The sequence below is a fragment of the Penicillium diatomitis genome (genome assembly GCF_028827545.1).
Source record: "Penicillium diatomitis strain IBT 30728 chromosome Unknown utg000003l_segment0_segment0, whole genome shotgun sequence".
In the NCBI taxonomy this organism is placed as follows: Eukaryota; Fungi; Ascomycota; class Eurotiomycetes; order Eurotiales; family Aspergillaceae; genus Penicillium; species Penicillium diatomitis.
This window is the reverse complement of record NW_026623175.1, coordinates 3,318,882-3,338,498: the sequence shown is the minus strand read 5'-3', so window position 1 is coordinate 3,338,498 and position 19,617 is coordinate 3,318,882. Positions and strand designations below refer to the sequence as shown.

The following is a 19,617-nucleotide window of genomic DNA, read 5'->3' as shown; positions in this document are numbered from 1 at the left end:
GAAGTTAAAGAAAAGATAAAGATTAATAGATAACTTTATTTCCTAGTTAAATAGAAAGATTAGTCGTCTAAATATAATAAATAGATATCTAAAGAGAATATATAAAATATAAAATAATCTATCACGAAGTTTAAAAATATATAGAAATATATATAACGAAACTAGACTAAATCTACTATAATTTATCTTAGAAATACTCTATAAACTCTAATACTATATTCTTTATTATAGTTATTTCTATCCTAAGTATACTATTTATAGTTATTATAGTCTCTAAGTACTTAGTAAAGTTAACTAGCCTAGTCTACTATAATATAAATCTAGTATCTCCTTCTTTAAGACTAAGATACTAGTCTATATATATTAAGAGAGGACTAAAAGCTATAATTAGGTTCTAGTAATATAATACTATCTTTTCTAAATAGAAATAATAGTATCTCTATAAAAAGAATTTATTAGAATAAATTATTAAGGAATTATAGGCGATCTATATCTTTTATATATACTTTAGATCTTCGAAAATATACTCCTTCTTATAAACCTATATAACCCCTAAGAAAGTTATAGTAAGATCCTTATTTATCTAGAATAGATCGGAATAAATACTAACCGGCTAAACCGGAATATATAATAGCCTAGATACTATAGTAATCTCCTAGATACTATTAAAGATTATCTAGTAAATCTTTAAAAGAAAATAGAATATCTATATATCCTAGATTATTAATATAAGAGTCTTATAATCTATTAGTAATTCGGAAGTATTTCGGAAAAGAGTAGAAAACTTATAGTCTTATATATATTATAGTTACTCTTATAGCTATTATAGAGTACTAATCCTAAGTAATTAAACTTATACTCTATAGTAAAAGGGACTATCGTAACTAGATAGTTATACTCTATCTTAGCCCTACCGAAATATTTTAGATACTAAAGAAAATCGGGGCTTATAATTATAAAGTTTAGCGTAGGAGATATATAGCTTATTCCGCTAGTAGCCTTATAGTAATAATAATTCCGATAACGACGGGGTATTTTAGAACTAAGCTTAAATAAGGGAAGTAGATTAAAATTAAAAATCTCTTTATCCATAGAGAAAATCGATTCTATAAATCTTTAGGGATAAATCGTTAATAAAATATCCTATCGCGGATAGATTCCTAGCTCCCCGACCGATATTAATCTAGTAAATAGGAATTAAGTACCCTACCGCGATTTCTTTTAAATAGTATCGCTAATAGTAGTAGAAGATTATAGCTACGTAATATAGTAATCCTTTATTTATATCTATATCTCCTAAATTTAAGAATATAGTATTCTATATACGATATACCTATAATTTCTTCTCTTAGTACTATAATAAAGTCCGGACTATAGTATCCCCTAGATAAGAATATCCCTAGTCGGGATAACTAGTATAGAAAGGGGGAATAGTTATTACGGCGTAAGTTATACGTAGTAACTTAGGATAATTTACGATCGAATCGACCCCGCGTTACCTTAGGGTAATAACCCTAAAGGCTCTGTGTAGGGCTATAGGGACTCAGTACGCGGAACCCCTATATATATATTATAGGAACTAGTAAAGTCTACTATACCCTAAGATTCAGTCTTTGAAAATCAGAACTATAGACTTAGACTCTCTGCCTAGCTAATAGGTTCTCTGTCCTACGATACAGACCCCCTAATAATTAGATCCTCTTATAATTATACTATAGGAATAATATAGTCCTCTATCTTAGCTACCTTTTTATAAAGCCCCTATTTCTGTTATTAATATAGAGGGGAATACTTATAATAGTCTAATCTTACTAGATAGGTCGAGTTATAGAGGAACTAAACCATAACCACTAGTATATACATCTAGAGATCTCCTAGCCCGACCGTATAATACCTATCCGTAGGATATCCGAAGGTAAAGAGGAAGATCAAAAAGAGTATGTTATTATAATATAAAAGAATCCGACTATAAAGACTATACTGAACTCTCTTGAAGCCGTTTAATCCGATGGTTGTATCATATCCTTCGCATCCGCATGGTTATCCGCCGCATCATCATGGTTGTCAAGTTGATTGACTCCCTCTCCTTATGTCCAAACAGCCTCTCCCGACCGTAAGGCCACCATCAGGCACATGCATCTCAACAGACTATCTGCTCTATGTACATGCAACCGGATTCCCTACTACAATATCTACATTTGCTTGTAGGTTCTAAGATAAGTGGTCATTCATTGAGATCCAGGGATTCAGTCACTGCTAGGCTTGTAGTTGTACGTCTTTGACCCTGCGCGAAAGAACGAGTGACCCAGGTAAAAAGGTATGGCTTGCACTGGCATTGAAAAAATGTCTCTTTCGTATGTGATAGCTTGCCTCCCGGTCTGACTGGAACTTCAATCCCCTGGTCGTGACCTGACCTGTAATTAAGGGGCTATTGGCGATCTCAATACCTACTTACGCAAGATCACAGATTCTCCGGTGCGATGATGGAGGGCGTTGTCAAGCCCCAGGACAGTAGTAGTAAGATCTCCAAGTAGTATGTCATCACGTGAGAGACCCAGCTCTCATCGCCTCGCCGGACTACGCGGCATCAACCCAACTGTCCAGCAGTTCTATTTCAAAACAGACACTCAAACCTGTATGCGGGCTAATAGCCCTCGGCTTCTACGTTGGGCGTTACCCATCCGCCCATCATGCAGCAAGATAGTCACCTCGATCCCGAGTTTCGCTGAAAGCCAGCACCAGCACCGATCATGGGCTGGAAGCTTCGCTGCCCGAGCTCCGCATGCAGCTCCGCAAAAGGTCCGAGGTTTCTCGTCCAGCGCCCGCCGGCGCTTTATGCTGGATGGTGATTCTACGATTTATGCATTGTCAACGGCTCCTGGAAGAGCTGCGATTGCAGTTGTGCGAGTCTCTGGGCCGGCGTGTTCTTCGGTGCGATACTACCTTGTCACATTCTAACTCGAGCATTTCTGAGCGAGTCGCAACGACAACAACAACGGGCTAACCGTTCTTTCTTGCGCTCCACCAGATCTACAGCGCTCTTTGTCCCGGCAAACCTCTGCCAAAGCCCCGATTCGCAACTCTTCGCACGCTTTATGATCCTTCATATCCACCCTCATCAAACACGATTCTCGACGCAGGTGCATTAGTCCTCTACTTCCCCGGCCCTAAAACTGTCACTGGCGAAGATGTGCTCGAACTACACGTACACGGTGGCCCAGCCATCATCAAGGCCGTGCTGAATGCCATTGCGTTTACGAGCCAAACCGACGCTGTCGTTCGCTACGCCGAGCCGGGCGAATTCACGCGTCGCGCTTTCATGAATGACCGTCTGGGTCTTCCACAAATCGAGGCTCTAGGTGATACTCTCTCCGCAGATACGGAGCAGCAGCGACGACTGGCTGTTCGTGGCGCAAGCGATGCTCTCCTCAAGCGGTATGAGGCGTGGCGTCAGACGCTGCTATATGCGCGCGGGGAGCTGGAGGCGCTGATTGATTTCTCGGAAGATCAGCACTTTGATGAGTCGACCGAGGAGCTTGTCGCGTCCGTTGCGGGTCAGGTGCGGAGCTTGGTGGTGCAGATTGGATTCCATGTGCAGAATGCTAGCAAGGGTGAACTTTTACGAAATGGAATTCGTGTAGCACTGCTGGGCGCACCGAATGCAGGCAAAAGTTCCTTGCTGAATCGAGTGGTCGGGAAAGAAGCGGCTATCGTGAGCACTGAGGAAGGTACCACGCGTGATATAGTGGATGTTGGCGTCGACATCGGCGGATGGTACTGCAAACTTGGAGACATGGCTGGGATTCGCGCCGAAGCCAGCGTGTCTGGTAAGGTCGTGATCGGTGCTGTTGAGAAGGAGGGCATTCGACGGGCAAGGGAGAGAGCTCTGGAATCTGATGTGGTGGTTGTGGTGGTTTCCCTAGAGCACGATGGGTCGGACGTTCGGTTGTGTGTTGAGCCCGAGGTTCTGGACGCTGTCAATGACTGCGTAGAGGCTGGGAAATGCCTTGTCGTGGCTGTGAACAAATGCGACAAATTACCTGCCGAAGATTGGGGTGCCTCGCTGCCACCGACGTTGGTAGAGAGAGTCCATGAGCTTTTCCCTGCTGTGTCGGCAGATCGCGTTTTTGCAATTTCATGTAATGATGCGCAGCGTGCAGCGCTCTCTGTCTCCAATCGCCAAAAACGCGTTCAACCAGATCCGGGAAATATTCAGACTTTCCTACGAGGACTCATTTCCACATTCGAACAAATCGCATCACCTCTGGGGGCGGACGGAGATGAACATGGATCATATGACAAATCCTATTGGGAAGATTCGTTGGGAGTCACACATCGACAAAGCTCTAATTTACAAAAATGTCTCGATCACTTGCACGACTTTTTGTCCCAAACCACAACGAATGACTCTGAACATTCTATCCCCGTGCCTAACCATGCTTCGGCCTTTGCTGATCTTGACGTCGACATTGTGACTGCCGCTGAACACTTGCGCTTTGCTGCTGACATGCTGACCAAAATCACCGGCAAGGGAGAGAGCGGAGATGTTGAGGATGTGCTTGGTGTAGTCTTTGAAAAGTGAGTCCCCCAATCACCGTGTCTTGAGTTCTTCCGATGTATAAGTGCCTGGCTTAACACCGTCTCAGATTCTGTGTCGGCAAGTGAGATTGCGAATGGTGTTTTTTCGAGGCGGCTCATATGGTTGTGCCGGATACGAGAGCTTGGATTCCGAATGTGCGGGTGCGATGGGGTTGTGCAACTCTTGCAAGGCTGGGCAGGTGTCTTCGTTTCGTTTAACATTCATTTGGGTGTTTGAATAACGTCTGGATTTCTCCAAGCTCTTATCGCTCAACAGAGTGTCTTCTTCCTGCTGGAGCAAGGTGTCGAACACATTGTCAGCTGGAAGATTTTGGCTCTTCCGCTTCCTCTGCATCACTGGCAGGCCCGTTGTAGCCGCCGCGACCCATAGAGACTGTCTTTGGGTGGAGATTGTGTGGTGTATGAGTGAGCGGTGCCAGTTGGAGCCCAAATGGTGAAATGTCAAATGATGAGCAGGAACTTTGACCTGTGACTTTCCCCATGCAATGTATGAAGGCAGTTGTGATGTCTGGGGTCCACGCCGTTGACGCTGTACTTATATAGGAAGATTTGACCACAATTCTAAAGAGATCGAGTACGATGTATGATTGAATGACCGATGATGTCTTCCAGACGAAACAAGCCTGGAATGGCCGACTACCCCCGAACCGATCCGCAGCCCTGGGTGTATCTCTCTCTCTCAGCTTACCCATCATCATGACCATCTCCTCGACCACGAATCGCTTTCACCACCCTCGCTAAGCCCTCCAATGCTCCGATGAGGTATTCTTCCAGAACCGAACTGTCTGACCTAGACCCTATACCGAAAGTGCCGCGAGAAATTTCAAAACTTCCCAGTAGATGGGGGCTATTCCGCAGCACAAGGATGCGCGTCTGAGTCAGGGTCGGGTTCCGATTCATCCTTTTCTATTTTTTGACATGAGAATGTTGACATGTTTCTGATGATGCGACGGCTCATCGAAGGATCGCGTCGAATGAGTAATATCAGACCCACTCATGCAGCTTCCCAGTCGATCTGCCGTCGAGAAATTTCGAATAGAATGAACTTGTACAGCTTATGCAAGTCATGATCCGTGGCGATGGCACGTCCTAGGCCTAATATGGACAGGAAGATCACGATGTGCTGATTCTCTTATCTGCAGAGTATAGAAGAAGAAAGACAAGACATGTGGCAGGCGGGGATCAGGGGTGCAATTGCTGATCAGTGCGTGATTGGTAATGTGATATTTTGATTTTGGATTTGAACCTTGGGCTTTTTTTTTTCTTTCAAAAAGCGGGTTGCTCTTTCGGCTAGTTCTCGAAGAGCTGATGAAACAGGGATTATTGTTGAGCTGAATGATGAAACGGTCGCGCAGGGTTCTGGTTCGATGATGAATCTGAAACTTTAATAGAAGGGAATAGGGTTCATGGCTGGATGTAAGTCTGAGTAGGTATGTCATAATCGTCTACTACTCCGCGAAAGAGCAAATTTGCGTACTAATAATCATTTCACTAGCCGGGCTTTTTGTGAAGAATGGTGTCTCAAAGTATTCTATTTAAAAGTACTGGTAGTCTGGTACAGTGCGCCGTGTGTGCTACCGAGAACCATAACCTGGGCTGCAGGGTCCAGGTGAGATCCACGTATGGCGTGGGATGGCTGATGGGAGGACAAGCCATATGGGAATTGACAATGCATCGGTGTCTTACGTCGGGGTCCACTTCTAGGATTCTTTCAGTTGCGAAGTTATATCTCGAGATGGTCAGGTAGTATTGAAGTATTGAGCTTGGTCGGACAAGGCTCTTATTTCCGAGGCTCTGCATTATTTTCGGAAGACGGCCGAGAGCATCGATCATGACTATTGAGTGCGCTGAATCGAAACCATCAGGCATGACTCATTCTTTCCAGTCTGCCATGCAACTTGAAGTATCGCATGTTTAGGTCAACGAAAAACCAGTAAATACCCTTTGACAGTGCTTTTTCTTTTCTTTTTCTTTTCTTTTCTTTGGAATAGCACGGCAGCGTACTGTGCCAGACCACACGCTCCGCAGAACTTTCCGATCAGGCAGTCATTTTTGAGCACAGTTTGGAGTGCCTTTAGCCTTTTGGATGAGGAATTAAGGGAGTCTTACCTTATTAGTCGATTTGAGTTTATATTGTGTCGTTGTAGGAAGATAGCTGGCGATTCTTCAGGCCCGCCGTCTCTATCAATTCATGTTTCGTTCCCTCGTTCCCGCTGTCCCGATACTCCGGTAGCCTACGCTTGATTACCCCGGACTTTCAGGACCTAAAAATAAATTCGAGAGACTCAGAAACTAGGTAGCCCTCTTACGGACTGGCTTGGATTCCTTGAAATTGATTCAACGGAGCATTTATTTATGAGCATTGATTATGCAGGGTGCATGGAACAGGGATCCATCAAACAGGACTTTTCAAGTTAAACCAGCCTCCCGCTTCTATCTGATCTCTACCATAAATACTTCCAAAATGAAGATGAACCTGATCTACAATGAATAGTGTTGAAAAAAATCACATTCTGCGGATTGCATCCGAAAAAGCTTCAATTCCGATACAATATTGGATCTACCTTCCAAGGTGTCCATAGAAGCATGATACGGGTACCTCATTTATGCTACGAGAGCTAGCAATTCATAGGTCCTGCTAAACAATTTTGAAAGCTCACTCTTTTTAAGACCCCTTCGGAGTCAAATGATTGACTTACAAGATCATTATTGCGGCTTCTTCATTTGTCCGGAGCATTGTTTATGCAATCCATCTCATATGTTCCACCAAACCCATTGAACCATTACTCCAGACCGTTTATTGGGATGTTCATCAACATGGAGAAAACCCACCGTTTATGGAGCGCATCGGGCGGCCCACTTACATACGGGCCGCTATCATACGTTATGAAATAGGGTAGTTCAACTTTCGAGGTCGTCAAAAAGATCAACGAATATACATTACCCAACTTGAATTGTCTACGGGCCCCATCATACGCTACGGCCCAAACATACTGATCTTCAGCACCGCAGTCGGCTTCATCAAAGATACCTTTTTGAGTTTCCTGATCTTACTCTCGAGAAATAGGCCCAGGTTGCTAAAAGTGGTTGAGATGTCTACTGTAGCTTCGGGACATCCTCAAAGGTGATGTTCCCGAAGTTCTACATAACGGTGTCAAAGGCGTCTTGACCGTAGTCGATCGAGACCATGACTCAAGCTTAGACGTGCCAAGGTGATCGGACCCGGCTTTTGCGGGCTCGTCTATCGAGGATTGTGAGTCCAGAACCCGGCAACATGTTCCCATGTTCCTTGATGCCCTCAGCTCAGATAGCGTTGATCCACATCAAGTCTGGGGAGGGCCACTCATGGCTGATTGGTCTAGCTGTACAACCTTGGACATTGATGAGATACGGCTACGGTAGGGGCAGCAGTATCGATGTGTGAGAGGGATGAGGAGTGAGATTGCTGTGGGGAAGAGATTCTACCTAAGCTATGGACTGTGGTGAGTGGCAGAATCACATGCCATGTAAACAGGCATGTTCACCTACTTGATCTTTGGGCGAAGCAGTGGCTTGATTAGACAACCGGGCGTGAGGCACATCCTTAGCGATATTGAGGGACTGCTGAAACATGCATCCTTCATAATGCAAGTACCGTGGGCTCTGCTGGGTAGAATGAGCAAGCTCGCCATCTGAAAAAAAAAAATTGCGGGGTGTGGAGATATCGTCGAATGGTCAAGCATAGGGTGCAGGAGGCCGGGCCCAATCAACACTATAGCCGGTTGATGAATCCTAAAGGTGACTATTGAGAATCGTGCTTGAGGACTACAGCCCAGAGATATGCTTAGAACTAGCTCTTTTGGCGGTAGCCGGTATGTAAAAGCACCTTCTGGGAGCTTTGCAATCCTCATGACAAGGCTGATTGACTTGCAGAACCTGCTACCTCTTCAGTATCATGTGCTCATTATCGTTTGCGCGCAGCGTCAATGTGAATGCACAAGATCATATACATTCACCGATCTCGCCCTCATCGACCGCATTCTGGCTTCACTCTCCATCATTTACTCCCCGACCACGAGACGGCCTCACGCACCTTCTACATCTACCAATTACTTACACAGGATGGAGAACTGGTGCTATTCATCATGTTTGATCTCGGGCGTTCGAGACCATGTGCCGAAAGACTGGTACGAGGAATGAATTTTTCCTCCTCATCATTCTTCCGTGATACAAACAAAGGCCTCCCGATTCCCCCTCAAGTGAGAGCTTTGTCGAAGGATGTGAGAATCCTCAGCCCCAGACTCATCTTTCAAGACTTGGGACTGCTCGTCAAGTGTGGTCCTTATGCCGCAACAGCAAGGGCACAGTGTCCTTGGATGATCAAACGGGTCTTTCGCGGCAGGGTTTCAGTGTTCGAGGTCTTTGGGTGGCTGGTCAATGAAGAAAGAAAAATGTCTATTGACATGGAGCTTGTTCAAGGAAGCACGTTGTTGAACCGCTGGAATGAGCTCACCGATATAGACAAACACTCTTTTCGCGATACTCTTTGTTAGATCATCAAGTCCTTGCACCGAAATGATCTGCATTTCAGTCATCAGTTTACTAGTATATGGATTCCGACTAGATAGAGATACCCGTAACGCAGAGCCAGGTAACCGTTCCATACAGGATCCATAGGTTATAGGTCCCCGCAAGACTACAAGGTATATTGCAATAATCCGCGAAACCTAGCCCTTTCGATACTATCAAGGAGTATCATAACCGGTTTACTAGTCTGCATTAACAACGGCTTCCTCTATCCAAAGGAGTCAGATATCCGTATGGAGACAAGATACCAGACGACGAAGACGTCAAGTTTCCGCACGCAGAATTTCAATAGGGAAACATGATCGTCTTCTCTAGCGGACCTGCCCGCGCTTTTGCCATTGTAGATTAGGGAAAATCGGGATGATCTTCGTGGTACTGGGAAGATTGTAAAGCTCACTAGAGACACCTGCCGGTACGAAGATGAATGGCGACGGGATTGTTTTGACAGTCTCTCGAGCCCGAAAATACAGGAATCTGAGGGTTTTAAGGTATACAGTAGACAATGCCAATGGGTTCTGTCTGAAACGAAACAAGTTCGTACAGAAATAACATGCCCAAGTGAGAGAGTCGCATCCTACTGTCTCATGCTATCGATCTTTCCTAAGATGACTGCTTATGTATTCTTCGAAAGGTTGATACGTCCTAGCATCAGTCGTGAAGTGAATTGAAAGCGGTTGGTGGTAGGGGTGTGCGATGATAGCGAACAGCACGAAGCCTACCTGCAACCAATATATCAGCAGTTGAGAAATCAATAATGCGTCGCACAAGAAAACAGCGATGTTTTAGGGTTGGAAGCCTGTACTAGATTGACTTGAGATATTGATCTTGGTTTGCGGGCATCTATCATTGTATCGACTCGAAAAGATGGTGAACGATGGTCGCTCTGATGCTAGTTCCCACCAGCCACAGTGTATAGGACTGACACGCTCGGACATTTCGTTCTTTTTCCACGGTGATTGCAGAGATTTCTCCAAGAGCCGAGTTCCATACGTGCTGCGCATGTGCAATGCATTGGGCTGCTGCTGGGGTGAGAAACAACCTCTATTGCTCCATATCATTTTGTCTTACTTGGTTGTCATATTGGGGGTGGAATCTTTGGCCGCAGAGACACCAGATGACCGAGTACATGATTCGATGTGCATGAGTAGGCTATCTGTTGACAGTTATACGTTAGACACCATATTTGGTACGAACATCACATTCTGGCTAGCCGTTCGCCAGTCCGAGTCGGTCTCTGGGGAAATGGCTGAGCGGCGATTGCCTCACATGTACAGACTAGGCACAAGTTAGTTCATTCATGCTAAGTACATACCAATTTAAAAGTCACATCTAAGCAGATGGTCTCTGTCGCAATTCCGGTGGCGCACTGAGGCATCGTGGTCGCTGCTGTAGTCACAGTGGTATGAGAATGGGGGCCGAAGTTGTACCGGCTGCCCGTTGATAGATCAGACGAGACAAAAAGCCTGCATCAGTAGCTCTGACATGTGAGCAATGAAGAGACAAGCATTCATTAGCTATCGCAGAGTCGGCTTGAAGCGAAAGATCGACAATTATGCAGCCTCGTCGGGCTGCCACAGCAAGGTTCCGGTTCCGTGGAGGAGACACGTTGAAGACTCAACAAAGCGGGCGGGCAGACTGTATATACAAAAGGCCAGCCTAGATGGAACAAGACTCCGATCGCAAGTGAGATGCGACTCTCCGACGAGCATCTCCCTGACAATCAGAGCCCACATTAGCATCCACTGCCAATGAAATCAGCTGAGGCTGACGGATCCTGGCAACAAGGTGTCGGATATCCGCGACGCCTCAAAGTGATCGGCATCTGCGCTGTGATCGGACTTTTGGCCTGAAAGTCCGCGGACTTTCAACACGCCTGCCGGCTTGTTGCTGGCCGTTTGGCACTCCGAATCTTTGCCACAGCACCTCCCATCCCTGAAGAGTCCCTGAACCAGGAAATTCCCATGCCAAAATGAGCAATCAGCTCAACGATATAATAATGCTCGGGGCTCCTCTGCTCATCCTCATCCATCTCATTCTACCCAGATTCACCTCAGGGAAGCCTGATTGAAAAGACTCGTTCTTTGTCTGGACAGGCTTGTTGCGCCCCCACGACAACAAAAAAAAGGATCAACACAATCAAAAAACCCACACCATGTCCTCTACCAACGGTTCCACTATGCTGGACAGCAGCAGACCTCAGAGCAAAGAAGGGATCGAGACACCCGACAACATGATCTCTGGACCTGGTGGTGCTGGTGAACCCGACGTCAACGGTCCTCCGTCCGCCTTCTCGTCGACCTTCCACGAGGGCCTCTTCATCCTCGTGATGGGCCTGTCACAGTTGTTCTCTGTGGGTGGTCTTGGAAATGCCGCCTTCTCGGTGCAAGAAATTGGGCAGTCGCTGAATGCCACAAGCAATGGCCAGATGTCCTGGTTCCTGGCCGCATACTCTCTCTGTGGTGGTGTCTTCGTGCTGGTGACCGGACGATTGGGTGACCACTTTGGCCACAAATACGTCTTCCTTTTCGGCTGGCTATGGATGGCTTTGTGGTCTCTGATCAGCGGGTTTGCCAAGGATGTCATTCTCTTTGACATTGCTCGCGGCATGACAGGGATTGGAAACGGTGCCCTCGTCCCCAACTCCTTTGCCCTGATCGCCCGGGCTTTCCCACCATTCTCCGTCAAGAAGAACATCGCATTTGCTTTCCTCGGCTTCTGTGCGCCTTCAGGCTACATCTTCGGTGGGCTCATCGGCGCTGCATTTGCCGAGAATGTTACCTGGCGATGGGGATTCTGGTTCTGGGCCATTGGCTGCCTCGTCTTGGGCGTAGGCACCTACTTCATTGTCCCCCATAGCGTGGGCTCGCCCGTACCTGGACTCAGCCTCAAGCAGTTCGACTATCTGGGATCCTTCCTCGGTGTCTCGGGTCTCATTCTTTTCTCGTTCGCCTGGAACCAAGCTTCTGTGGTTGGCTGGCAAGAGCCCTACGTCTACGCGCTCCTCATTGTCGGCATCGTCTTGATTGTCGCCTTTGCCTTCTCGCAGTCACACGTCAAGGCCCCCGTCTTGCCCAACTCCCTATGGACTCGCAAGGGCTTCACCCCCATTGTGACAGCGATGTCCTTTGGCTGGATGTCATTCGGTATCTTCCTCTATTACACCACCATCTTCATTCTCACGATTCACCACGCGCAGCCACTCACGGCTGTCGCCCAGATGGTACCACTGGTCATTGGTGGTTTCTTTGCGACCGCCTCAGTCGGAATCTTCATCCCCAAGGTGCCTGCGCAGTACATCTTCGGAGTCTCCATGTTCTCTTTCCTGATTGGTAACCTCCTCATGAGCTTCGCCAACTACTCCCCCGTCTACTGGGCCTTCATCTTCCCCGCTTGTCTGTTTGTTGTCGGTGGGCCCGATCTCTCCTTCGCCTCGTCGGGTATTCTGATCTCCAACGCGGTCTTGCCCGAGGAGCAGGGTGTCGCAGGTTCATTCATCTCCACGGTGGTGCAGTACTCCATCTCCATCGGCCTGGGCATTGCGGCGACCGTTGAGGCGCACACTAACAGCGGCGGCAAGGATGTGGTGCACGGGTACCGTGGTGCGCTCTGGCTGGGTATCTGTTTCGCTGCGGTGGCCTTTTTCATTGTCGTTCTCTTTGTCCGGGACACTCGGTTCTCTAAGAAGACCAACGATGAGTCTGCTGTGGGCGGCAGCGAGGGCGGACTCGAAAAGTCCGAGGCTTGAAGAATTTAATGACGAATGACCACTTTGCATACATTTCTTGATCTACAGGTATCGAGTCATTGTTGACCTGTTTTCTTCTTTATTCCCTATGTCCAGTCTCGGCGCTCAAGAGATCTTACCCTAGAACGAGCCTATTGCACTAGTCGCAGCACAAATAATAGAATGATTTGGATCGCATATGATGAATCTATCTAGACGATAATCACCATTGATGTGCCATAGTAAACAAGTCAAGCAGCAATACTCCCCGTCGTGATTAATGACGTTTATCAACCTAAATCAACCTTGAACATACCAAATGAACGAACCCACTTCCACTCACCCTGATCCGAATCCAACTCCCACATTTGGCCCCCCATCCCACCAACGCCCACAACCGACATACCAATCTGTTCCCGAAAGCCACTGACTCGCAAATCTCAATTCGCCCCCACACTGACACACAGATCCCCAAATATACACATCTCCCATCATCAACCTGAAGTTTCCCTTCCAACAACCATTAAGCACAAAAATAGAAGACGGAAAAAGTAGTCGAGCCGGAGCCACATCCGCTGAAGATCGTAAGACAGGCACAGTACGGATTAGATGCGATTAGAACGAAACACTGCCGACGTCATTCGAACAGGGGGTATACTAGGTAGTAGGTACTAGGTAACTACTAGATAGGGTACATGGGCTTTTTGGTGCTGGGGACTTGAAAAGACGAAGTTTGTGGTCTTTGGCTTGTGATTGCTGGTTTTTCTTTGATGTCGTGGATTGTGGTGGGGCATGAAGGTGGTTTGAGGGCGTGGCTCTGCTTTTGAGAGAGAGAGAGGAAGGTCGAATTTCGAAGCGGGTGGTATTCTCATTTTTGAGGTGGACAAGCGTTGGACTATCTACTTACCTAGTATACTACATACTACTACTGTACTGATATCGGAAGATTCAACTTCAATTGGTGTGAACTGTGAAGCATGTATCGTCTACTTGGACAAACCCATTTTAACGTATGCGTCGCTACTATCTACTCGCTACCGCCAAGTTCCGGTACACAAGCGTCCAGTTATACTTGTAGTAGTAGTAGTAGTAGTAGTAGTAGTAGTAGTAATAGTAGTAGTAGTAGCCAGTCACCCAGTCGAAGAGAGCCACAAAACAACATGAAACAGTTTAACCACCAAGCAACCACATCACCAACAACAAGCCTTACCCGACGCTCAATCCCTAGTTCCAACTTCCAAGCCGGGACTAAAACTCTCTTGGCGCTTACTCGTACTCCTACGGTTAGTGCTTACGCTGCATCAGTGCATAGTGCATACAAGACCATTGGCATCCTAGACCTTAGTCTGGCACCTTGGTAGTCATGAATCTGACAAGTCACGCCAGCAACACCACTACAGTCAACCACTGACTTCATAGTACAGTTCGGTCTTGTAGTGGGACGGGACTGTGTGCGATCATCAGCCAGCTGGCTCCTTGCCCGAGAGTCTCGTTCTGTCTCGATGCGTGTGCAGGCAGTGAATGTTCGCTGATGGAATTGCACTGCGTCATGGTGGGGATGTGTCAGGTAGAGCTTGATGCGATCTGGTGATTAGATGACATGAGTGGCTTCGTTGAGTCTGTGACGTTTTGGTGTTTTTTGTTGTCGAGTCAGGTGAGTTTTGGGCATTTGGCACTGGAAAGAATTTCGGACGAGAGGATAGATCACGTGGAAACATGTGAGTGAATTGTTATTCGAGAGGAGTAGCTAATTTTAGGTAGAAGTAGGTAGGCAGTACTGTAGTGTTGATTGAGTAGAGCATGAGTTCTATGTTTGAAAATCAAAAAAGAAGACAAATGAAATAATCAGTGCGGTACAATTTTCAAGTCAATCAGAGACATAAAATAGGAATGTCTCTCAACGGAAAAAAAAACCCCCCAGATCATCATCGCTGAACATTTGAAGAAAAATCATTTAGCTGACGTGCACACGCCAGTGCTCACGGTGGCCATCCTCGAACGCAGTACGAGTGTGATGGGTCATGGCGTTGTCATTGAAGATGAAATCGCCCGCCTGCCATTGGTGACGGTAGGCAACCCGGCGATCGTACAAGAGTCGGGTGAGCTTTTCACCGAGTGCGTCACTCTCGGCTTCGGACCAGCCGACAACCTGCACAATGGTTGGCTCGCTGCTGCCAGCGATACACTTGCTCGCGGGCCAGGGCTCGTGGAAGCGGAAGGTGTCCACGCCCGACTCCGGGTGGGTGATGATGAAAGGCAGGTTGAGCTCCTGGCCACCGAATGCCTCGTTGACGGCGGTAAAGGTCTTCCACTTGAGTTTGCGGAGCTCCTCGAGGGGAATGCTGTCCGGTCCCAGGAGAGGGATGAGGTTGCGCGACGAGGCGAAGAGTGTCAAGCCACCCTTGGACTGGGAGGCGGCGCGGTTGCGGAACATCTGGAAGAGGGGAGGGACCGAGATCCACTCGCCGGTCTTTTCATCCTGAACGGTCTTGAAGACACCGTCGTAGTGGAAAGGCATGGCCTCGCGGGTGAGCACGTTGTTCATGTTGAAGTCGGCGTTCTCGCGGACCTCGAGGATGTCTCCGAAGGGCCACATCTGAATCTCACCCAGCTCGCGGGCCTTGCCTCGGAAGACCTCCTTTTCAACTTCCATGGTGAAGCCACGCAGAAGAAGCGGGGCCGTGGACAGCGCGAGTTTCCGCACGCGCTTCATGTTGACATCCTCGAACTTGTAGGGGCCGTATCCCTCGGTGGGACGGACCAGCATACCACAGGGGAAGAGAGGCTCAAAGTCGAGCTCCATGCCAAACCAGTCGAAGAGATCGGACTTTTCGCGAAGTAGCCAAGGGCGACCCTGCTTGTTGATGACGTCGAACTTGGACATGTCGACCGTAGAGGCGTCGACAATGCGGACGCTGGCATCTGCCAGGACCGCAACAGCGCCGTGCCAGGGAGTGATGAAGTCTGGGTTGGTCGCGGGTGGGAACAGGTCAAGAGTCACCTTACCGACATTGTTAGACTCGTGAATAGACAAGCGGATTGTCGACTCGGCTGATTGTGCAATCAGCTTGGCGTAGGCCTAGGAGAACCGTATTAGCATTTCCTGTGACTGACATATTGAAACGACATGAGAGGGGGCAGCTCGGCTTACCTTGCCCCGCTTGAGCATAGCAGCCTTGAAGGCTTCGGGGTCCTCGGACTGGGGCAGTGCCGTGTCGTAGTGCTTGCTTGTTGCCTGCACGTTCTCATCTTCATTGGCATCGACGGACTGAGCCAGGGTGCCGTCAAGAAGATTACGGGTCTGAGAGACAGCTTTGGAATACTCCTCAAGCGTCTTGGCTTCCTCGGGAGCAACGCCAGCCAGAGTACCTGGACGCACAAATTCAAGGTGAGTGAGACCGAGAGATGAGGCCAGCTTCTTCAATTCCTGCTGGTATGTGAAGGCGTCGGCATCGGGGATGTTGAGAAGATCTGTGGGTTGCCGTCAGCCAATATTCCCGGATTGGAACGAAAAAAAGGGACTGTAGGCTTAACATACCTCCGTACACAGATGCATCTGAAACGAGTACCACAGCAGCACCCCCTTCGTAGATCTCTGCGATGGAGTCGGCAAATCCGTCGAGGACCTGCAAGGCAATCTCCTCAGCTTTGTCGGGCAGAGAGCCTAGGGTCTTGCGCTTGCCGCCCTCGGCGGGGGCCTTGAAGGGGAAAGCTGGGAGAATGAATCGCACAGTCTCGCCTTTGGAGACAGTTTCAGAGAGTTGCTTCTCGAGAGTTGGAACGAATTCAGAGAAGCGATCAGCGACATTTGCCGAGCGGTGACGATATGCTGAGATGATGGAAAGAATCTGAGAAACTTTCTCATCTGTCGGGGTAGGGAGGTTGCCGGCGTAAGGCATCTTGATCAATCTTTTTGATATGATGTTGTTCGCCTTGAGAATGTTTTGCTTTGATGATGATCAAAACTCTATCGCTGGACGTCAGGTCCTGTCTTTATATATTTGCAATACAGCCTTCACTTCGACATGTAAGACGAGTACGCCACGGCGCTCAAAGACAATCGATGTTCCCATCGTAGCGTGTTGTCGTTTCGTGGTTCGCTCCGGGCCTGTCAGCTTGAGGAGACATAGTCGTAGTTTGCGGATTCCGACGGAGCTGTGAGTGGAGGGCGGTGGCAAGCCACACGTGCATCTTTCACCACATTAATTGACCCCACAAAGTAGGCTCTTGAAGATTATCTTGTATCTTTGTGTGTTGGAATTGCTTTTGCCCATTTGGTTTCCAGCCGTTGTCAGATCCGCGGACTCGCATGAAAATGGCGAGATTCGCTGCCATCACACGGAGTCCGTGAGGCGAAGAGAATCGCGCCCCCAAGATACCGCTTTTATTTGTATAGAGGGGAGAAGTATCCTATTCTTTTCCAGATCTTGAATCTTTTCCTAGGGGTGAAAATGGCTTCTCCCCGAAAGCTTTCGACCCCTCAGGACTATGCGGATCTTCTGTCCCGGTATGATACTTGGCTCTTCGACTGCGATGGTGTGATATGGTCCGGCGACGAAGTTATCGACGGAGCTAGCAAGGCAGTCGACTTTCTAAGGGGCCATGGGAAAAGAGTCATCTTTGTCACGAACAATGCGGCCAGAAGCCGGCCGATGCTTAAAAAAAAGTTTGACAGGCTAGGGATTGCAGCCACGGAGGTCAGTATCATGTTCTCGTGAGGAGCATCCCGATCGACTGACGAGTGCAAAATCACCGACCAGGATGAAATTTTGTCTAGTGCCTATGCGGCAGCTGTCTATCTCAAGAACGTGCTCAAGTTCCCCGCTGACCGCAAGGTGTTTGTCATGGGAATGGAAGGCATCGAAGCAGAGCTCGACACGGTTGGTATCCAACGATGTGGAGGAACCCACCCCGAGGACAACAAGTTCCTCCCTGCCAACGACTATTCTTCGCTTGTCGAGGAGGATGCAATTGATCCTGCGGTTGGTGCCGTCCTTTGTGGGTTCGACATGCACCTCAATTACGCCAAGCTCTGCAAGGCATACAGATACTTGACGCGCGAAGGCGCACAAGGGCCTGTCCTCGCTGGGAAGACGGGAGGTGGCTGCCACTTTATCCTGACGAACGATGACAAGGTGGTTCCCGCTATGGGACAATTATGGCCCGGTAAGAAGACATTGCTCTCATTCTCTAGTGTTCTTGCAGTCCACTAACCAGCCGCTTCCTAGGTTCTGGCTCTCTTGCCACGCCATTGATCGATTCGACAAAGCGTGAGCCAATTGTGGTCGGCAAACCTCATGCGCCCATGCTGGAAACTGTTAAATCACTTTACAACATCGACGAGAGTCGGTCCATATTTGTTGGAGACAATCTTCACACGGATATCCTGTTTGCCCAAGATGGGAAAATGGACTCCCTTCTGGTTCTGACAGGGGTGACCAAAGAGGAGGATTGTGAGACTGAAGCGATCTGGCCATCCTTTATCATGGATAATATTAGCAATATCGTGGCAGCGGAAACGGGACCGTCGAGGATCGGCGCCGTAGGTGTTGATGGAACGATTGGGATTCATGCATCTCTGTAGACATTTCTTGTACAGAGTGAGTTTCGTTGGACATGCCATGTGCAGAGTGGATTTCGTTGGACAACATTGTTCCCGTAGGGGTCCATGTTCGCTACTCTGATGCAGTTGAGTTCAGTCATATCCGAAGACATTGTATAAAACCCAAGGTAGTCACTAGTTAGTGCCCACTGCCCATAGAGATCGAGAGACTTCTGAGTCCTGGGTCCTGACTCCGCGCCGACCGGTACCCTGGCATTATCCTCCATCCTGACGCCATTCCATAGACTCCACTGGATAAACTGAGCAAGAGGCCCGATACAATGCTGCGGTCTACCGAAGAGATTACGCATCTACATCCACATTGAGAAATCAGAGGGCTTGAAGACAGACCACTCTTCACTCCGTAGGCCGACCGAGGGTTTTTTCTAAGTGATTTCTCGAAGAGCCCTTGAAACTCAACTCCCGGCGATCGGAGTGCGGGCCTTGATCCTCGCCGAGGCTGTTTACAAGATCCTCGTGTACGTGCTCAGTCGGGTGACTCTTCATATGCGAGTCCAAGGGACCTGAGATCATCCGCGGCTGGAAGGCTGCCTAATACGTGATCGGCGTGCTTACCGGCTTACCTTTTCCGAGTGGAAGTTCTCGCTTTGACAGCACCACTCAACCCACATCCGCCTCTCACGTCCTTGAACAGTAGCATGGTAGCATGGTAGCATAGTAGCATGGTTATGCCATGACGTGAGTTAAAGCTGTGCTGCCCAGGCTTCCACCCAATCTACGGCTGAACATTTGCTTGAACATAGAGATTCCATGCTGTGCCTCCTCCTAGGACACTCTTGGCATTAAGTCTCAACTGCCCAACGCGGGTGGTCGCAATCTCTTGATAACGATGATCAGTGGAAAGGAATGATTCACGGAGACCCGCCGAACCACAGCCACGAGTCCAGATGCGAAAGCAAGTGGGGGCTACGATGAGCAATTGATCATGTTCCCATTGATTTTCCGGATCGCAATCTTTGCTGGCCCACCACTTTCTCAAACTGATCGTCGTGTAAGCGGGCCGGGGCGAGTGCCAAGTGGATTATTTTATTGCTTCTCGGTTCTCTCTGGTGGGGTGAGTTCTTGGCTGGAACCGAAGGGGAGAAACGCACGGGGCCTCACCGCG

At 48.2% G+C, this 19,617-nt stretch overlaps 4 protein-coding genes across 4 annotated transcripts; 3 read left to right on the top strand and 1 right to left on the bottom strand.

The window, feature by feature from the left end:
- Window positions 1-2,483: 2,483 nt before the first annotated feature.
- Window positions 2,484-4,582, top strand: N7539_003227 (tRNA modification GTPase; the record flags this gene model as incomplete). Its single annotated transcript, XM_056932829.1, has 3 exons — window positions 2,484-2,517; window positions 2,624-2,931; window positions 3,029-4,582. The coding sequence occupies 3 exons, from the start codon at window positions 2,484-2,486 to the stop codon at window positions 4,580-4,582; spliced, it is 1,896 nt and encodes a 631-aa protein (XP_056792788.1).
- Window positions 4,583-11,317: 6,735 nt separating this feature from the next.
- On the top strand, window positions 11,318-12,910 carry N7539_003226 (uncharacterized protein; the record flags this gene model as incomplete). The annotated part of the gene is made up of 1 exon (XM_056932828.1): window positions 11,318-12,910. One exon carries the CDS (start codon window positions 11,318-11,320, stop codon window positions 12,908-12,910), a length of 1,593 nt encoding a protein of 530 aa, XP_056792787.1.
- Window positions 12,911-14,843: 1,933 nt separating this feature from the next.
- N7539_003225 (isocyanide synthase family protein) lies at window positions 14,844-16,788 on the bottom strand (the record flags this gene model as incomplete). Its single annotated transcript, XM_056932827.1, has 3 exons — window positions 14,844-15,968; window positions 16,041-16,360; window positions 16,428-16,788. 3 exons carry the CDS (start codon window positions 16,786-16,788, stop codon window positions 14,844-14,846), a joined length of 1,806 nt encoding a protein of 601 aa, XP_056792786.1.
- Window positions 16,789-17,340: 552 nt separating this feature from the next.
- On the top strand, window positions 17,341-18,473 carry N7539_003224 (putative 4-nitrophenylphosphatase; the record flags this gene model as incomplete). Its single annotated transcript, XM_056932826.1, has 3 exons — window positions 17,341-17,586; window positions 17,650-18,055; window positions 18,118-18,473. 3 exons carry the CDS (start codon window positions 17,341-17,343, stop codon window positions 18,471-18,473), a joined length of 1,008 nt encoding a protein of 335 aa, XP_056792785.1.
- Window positions 18,474-19,617: the final 1,144 nt, after the last annotated feature.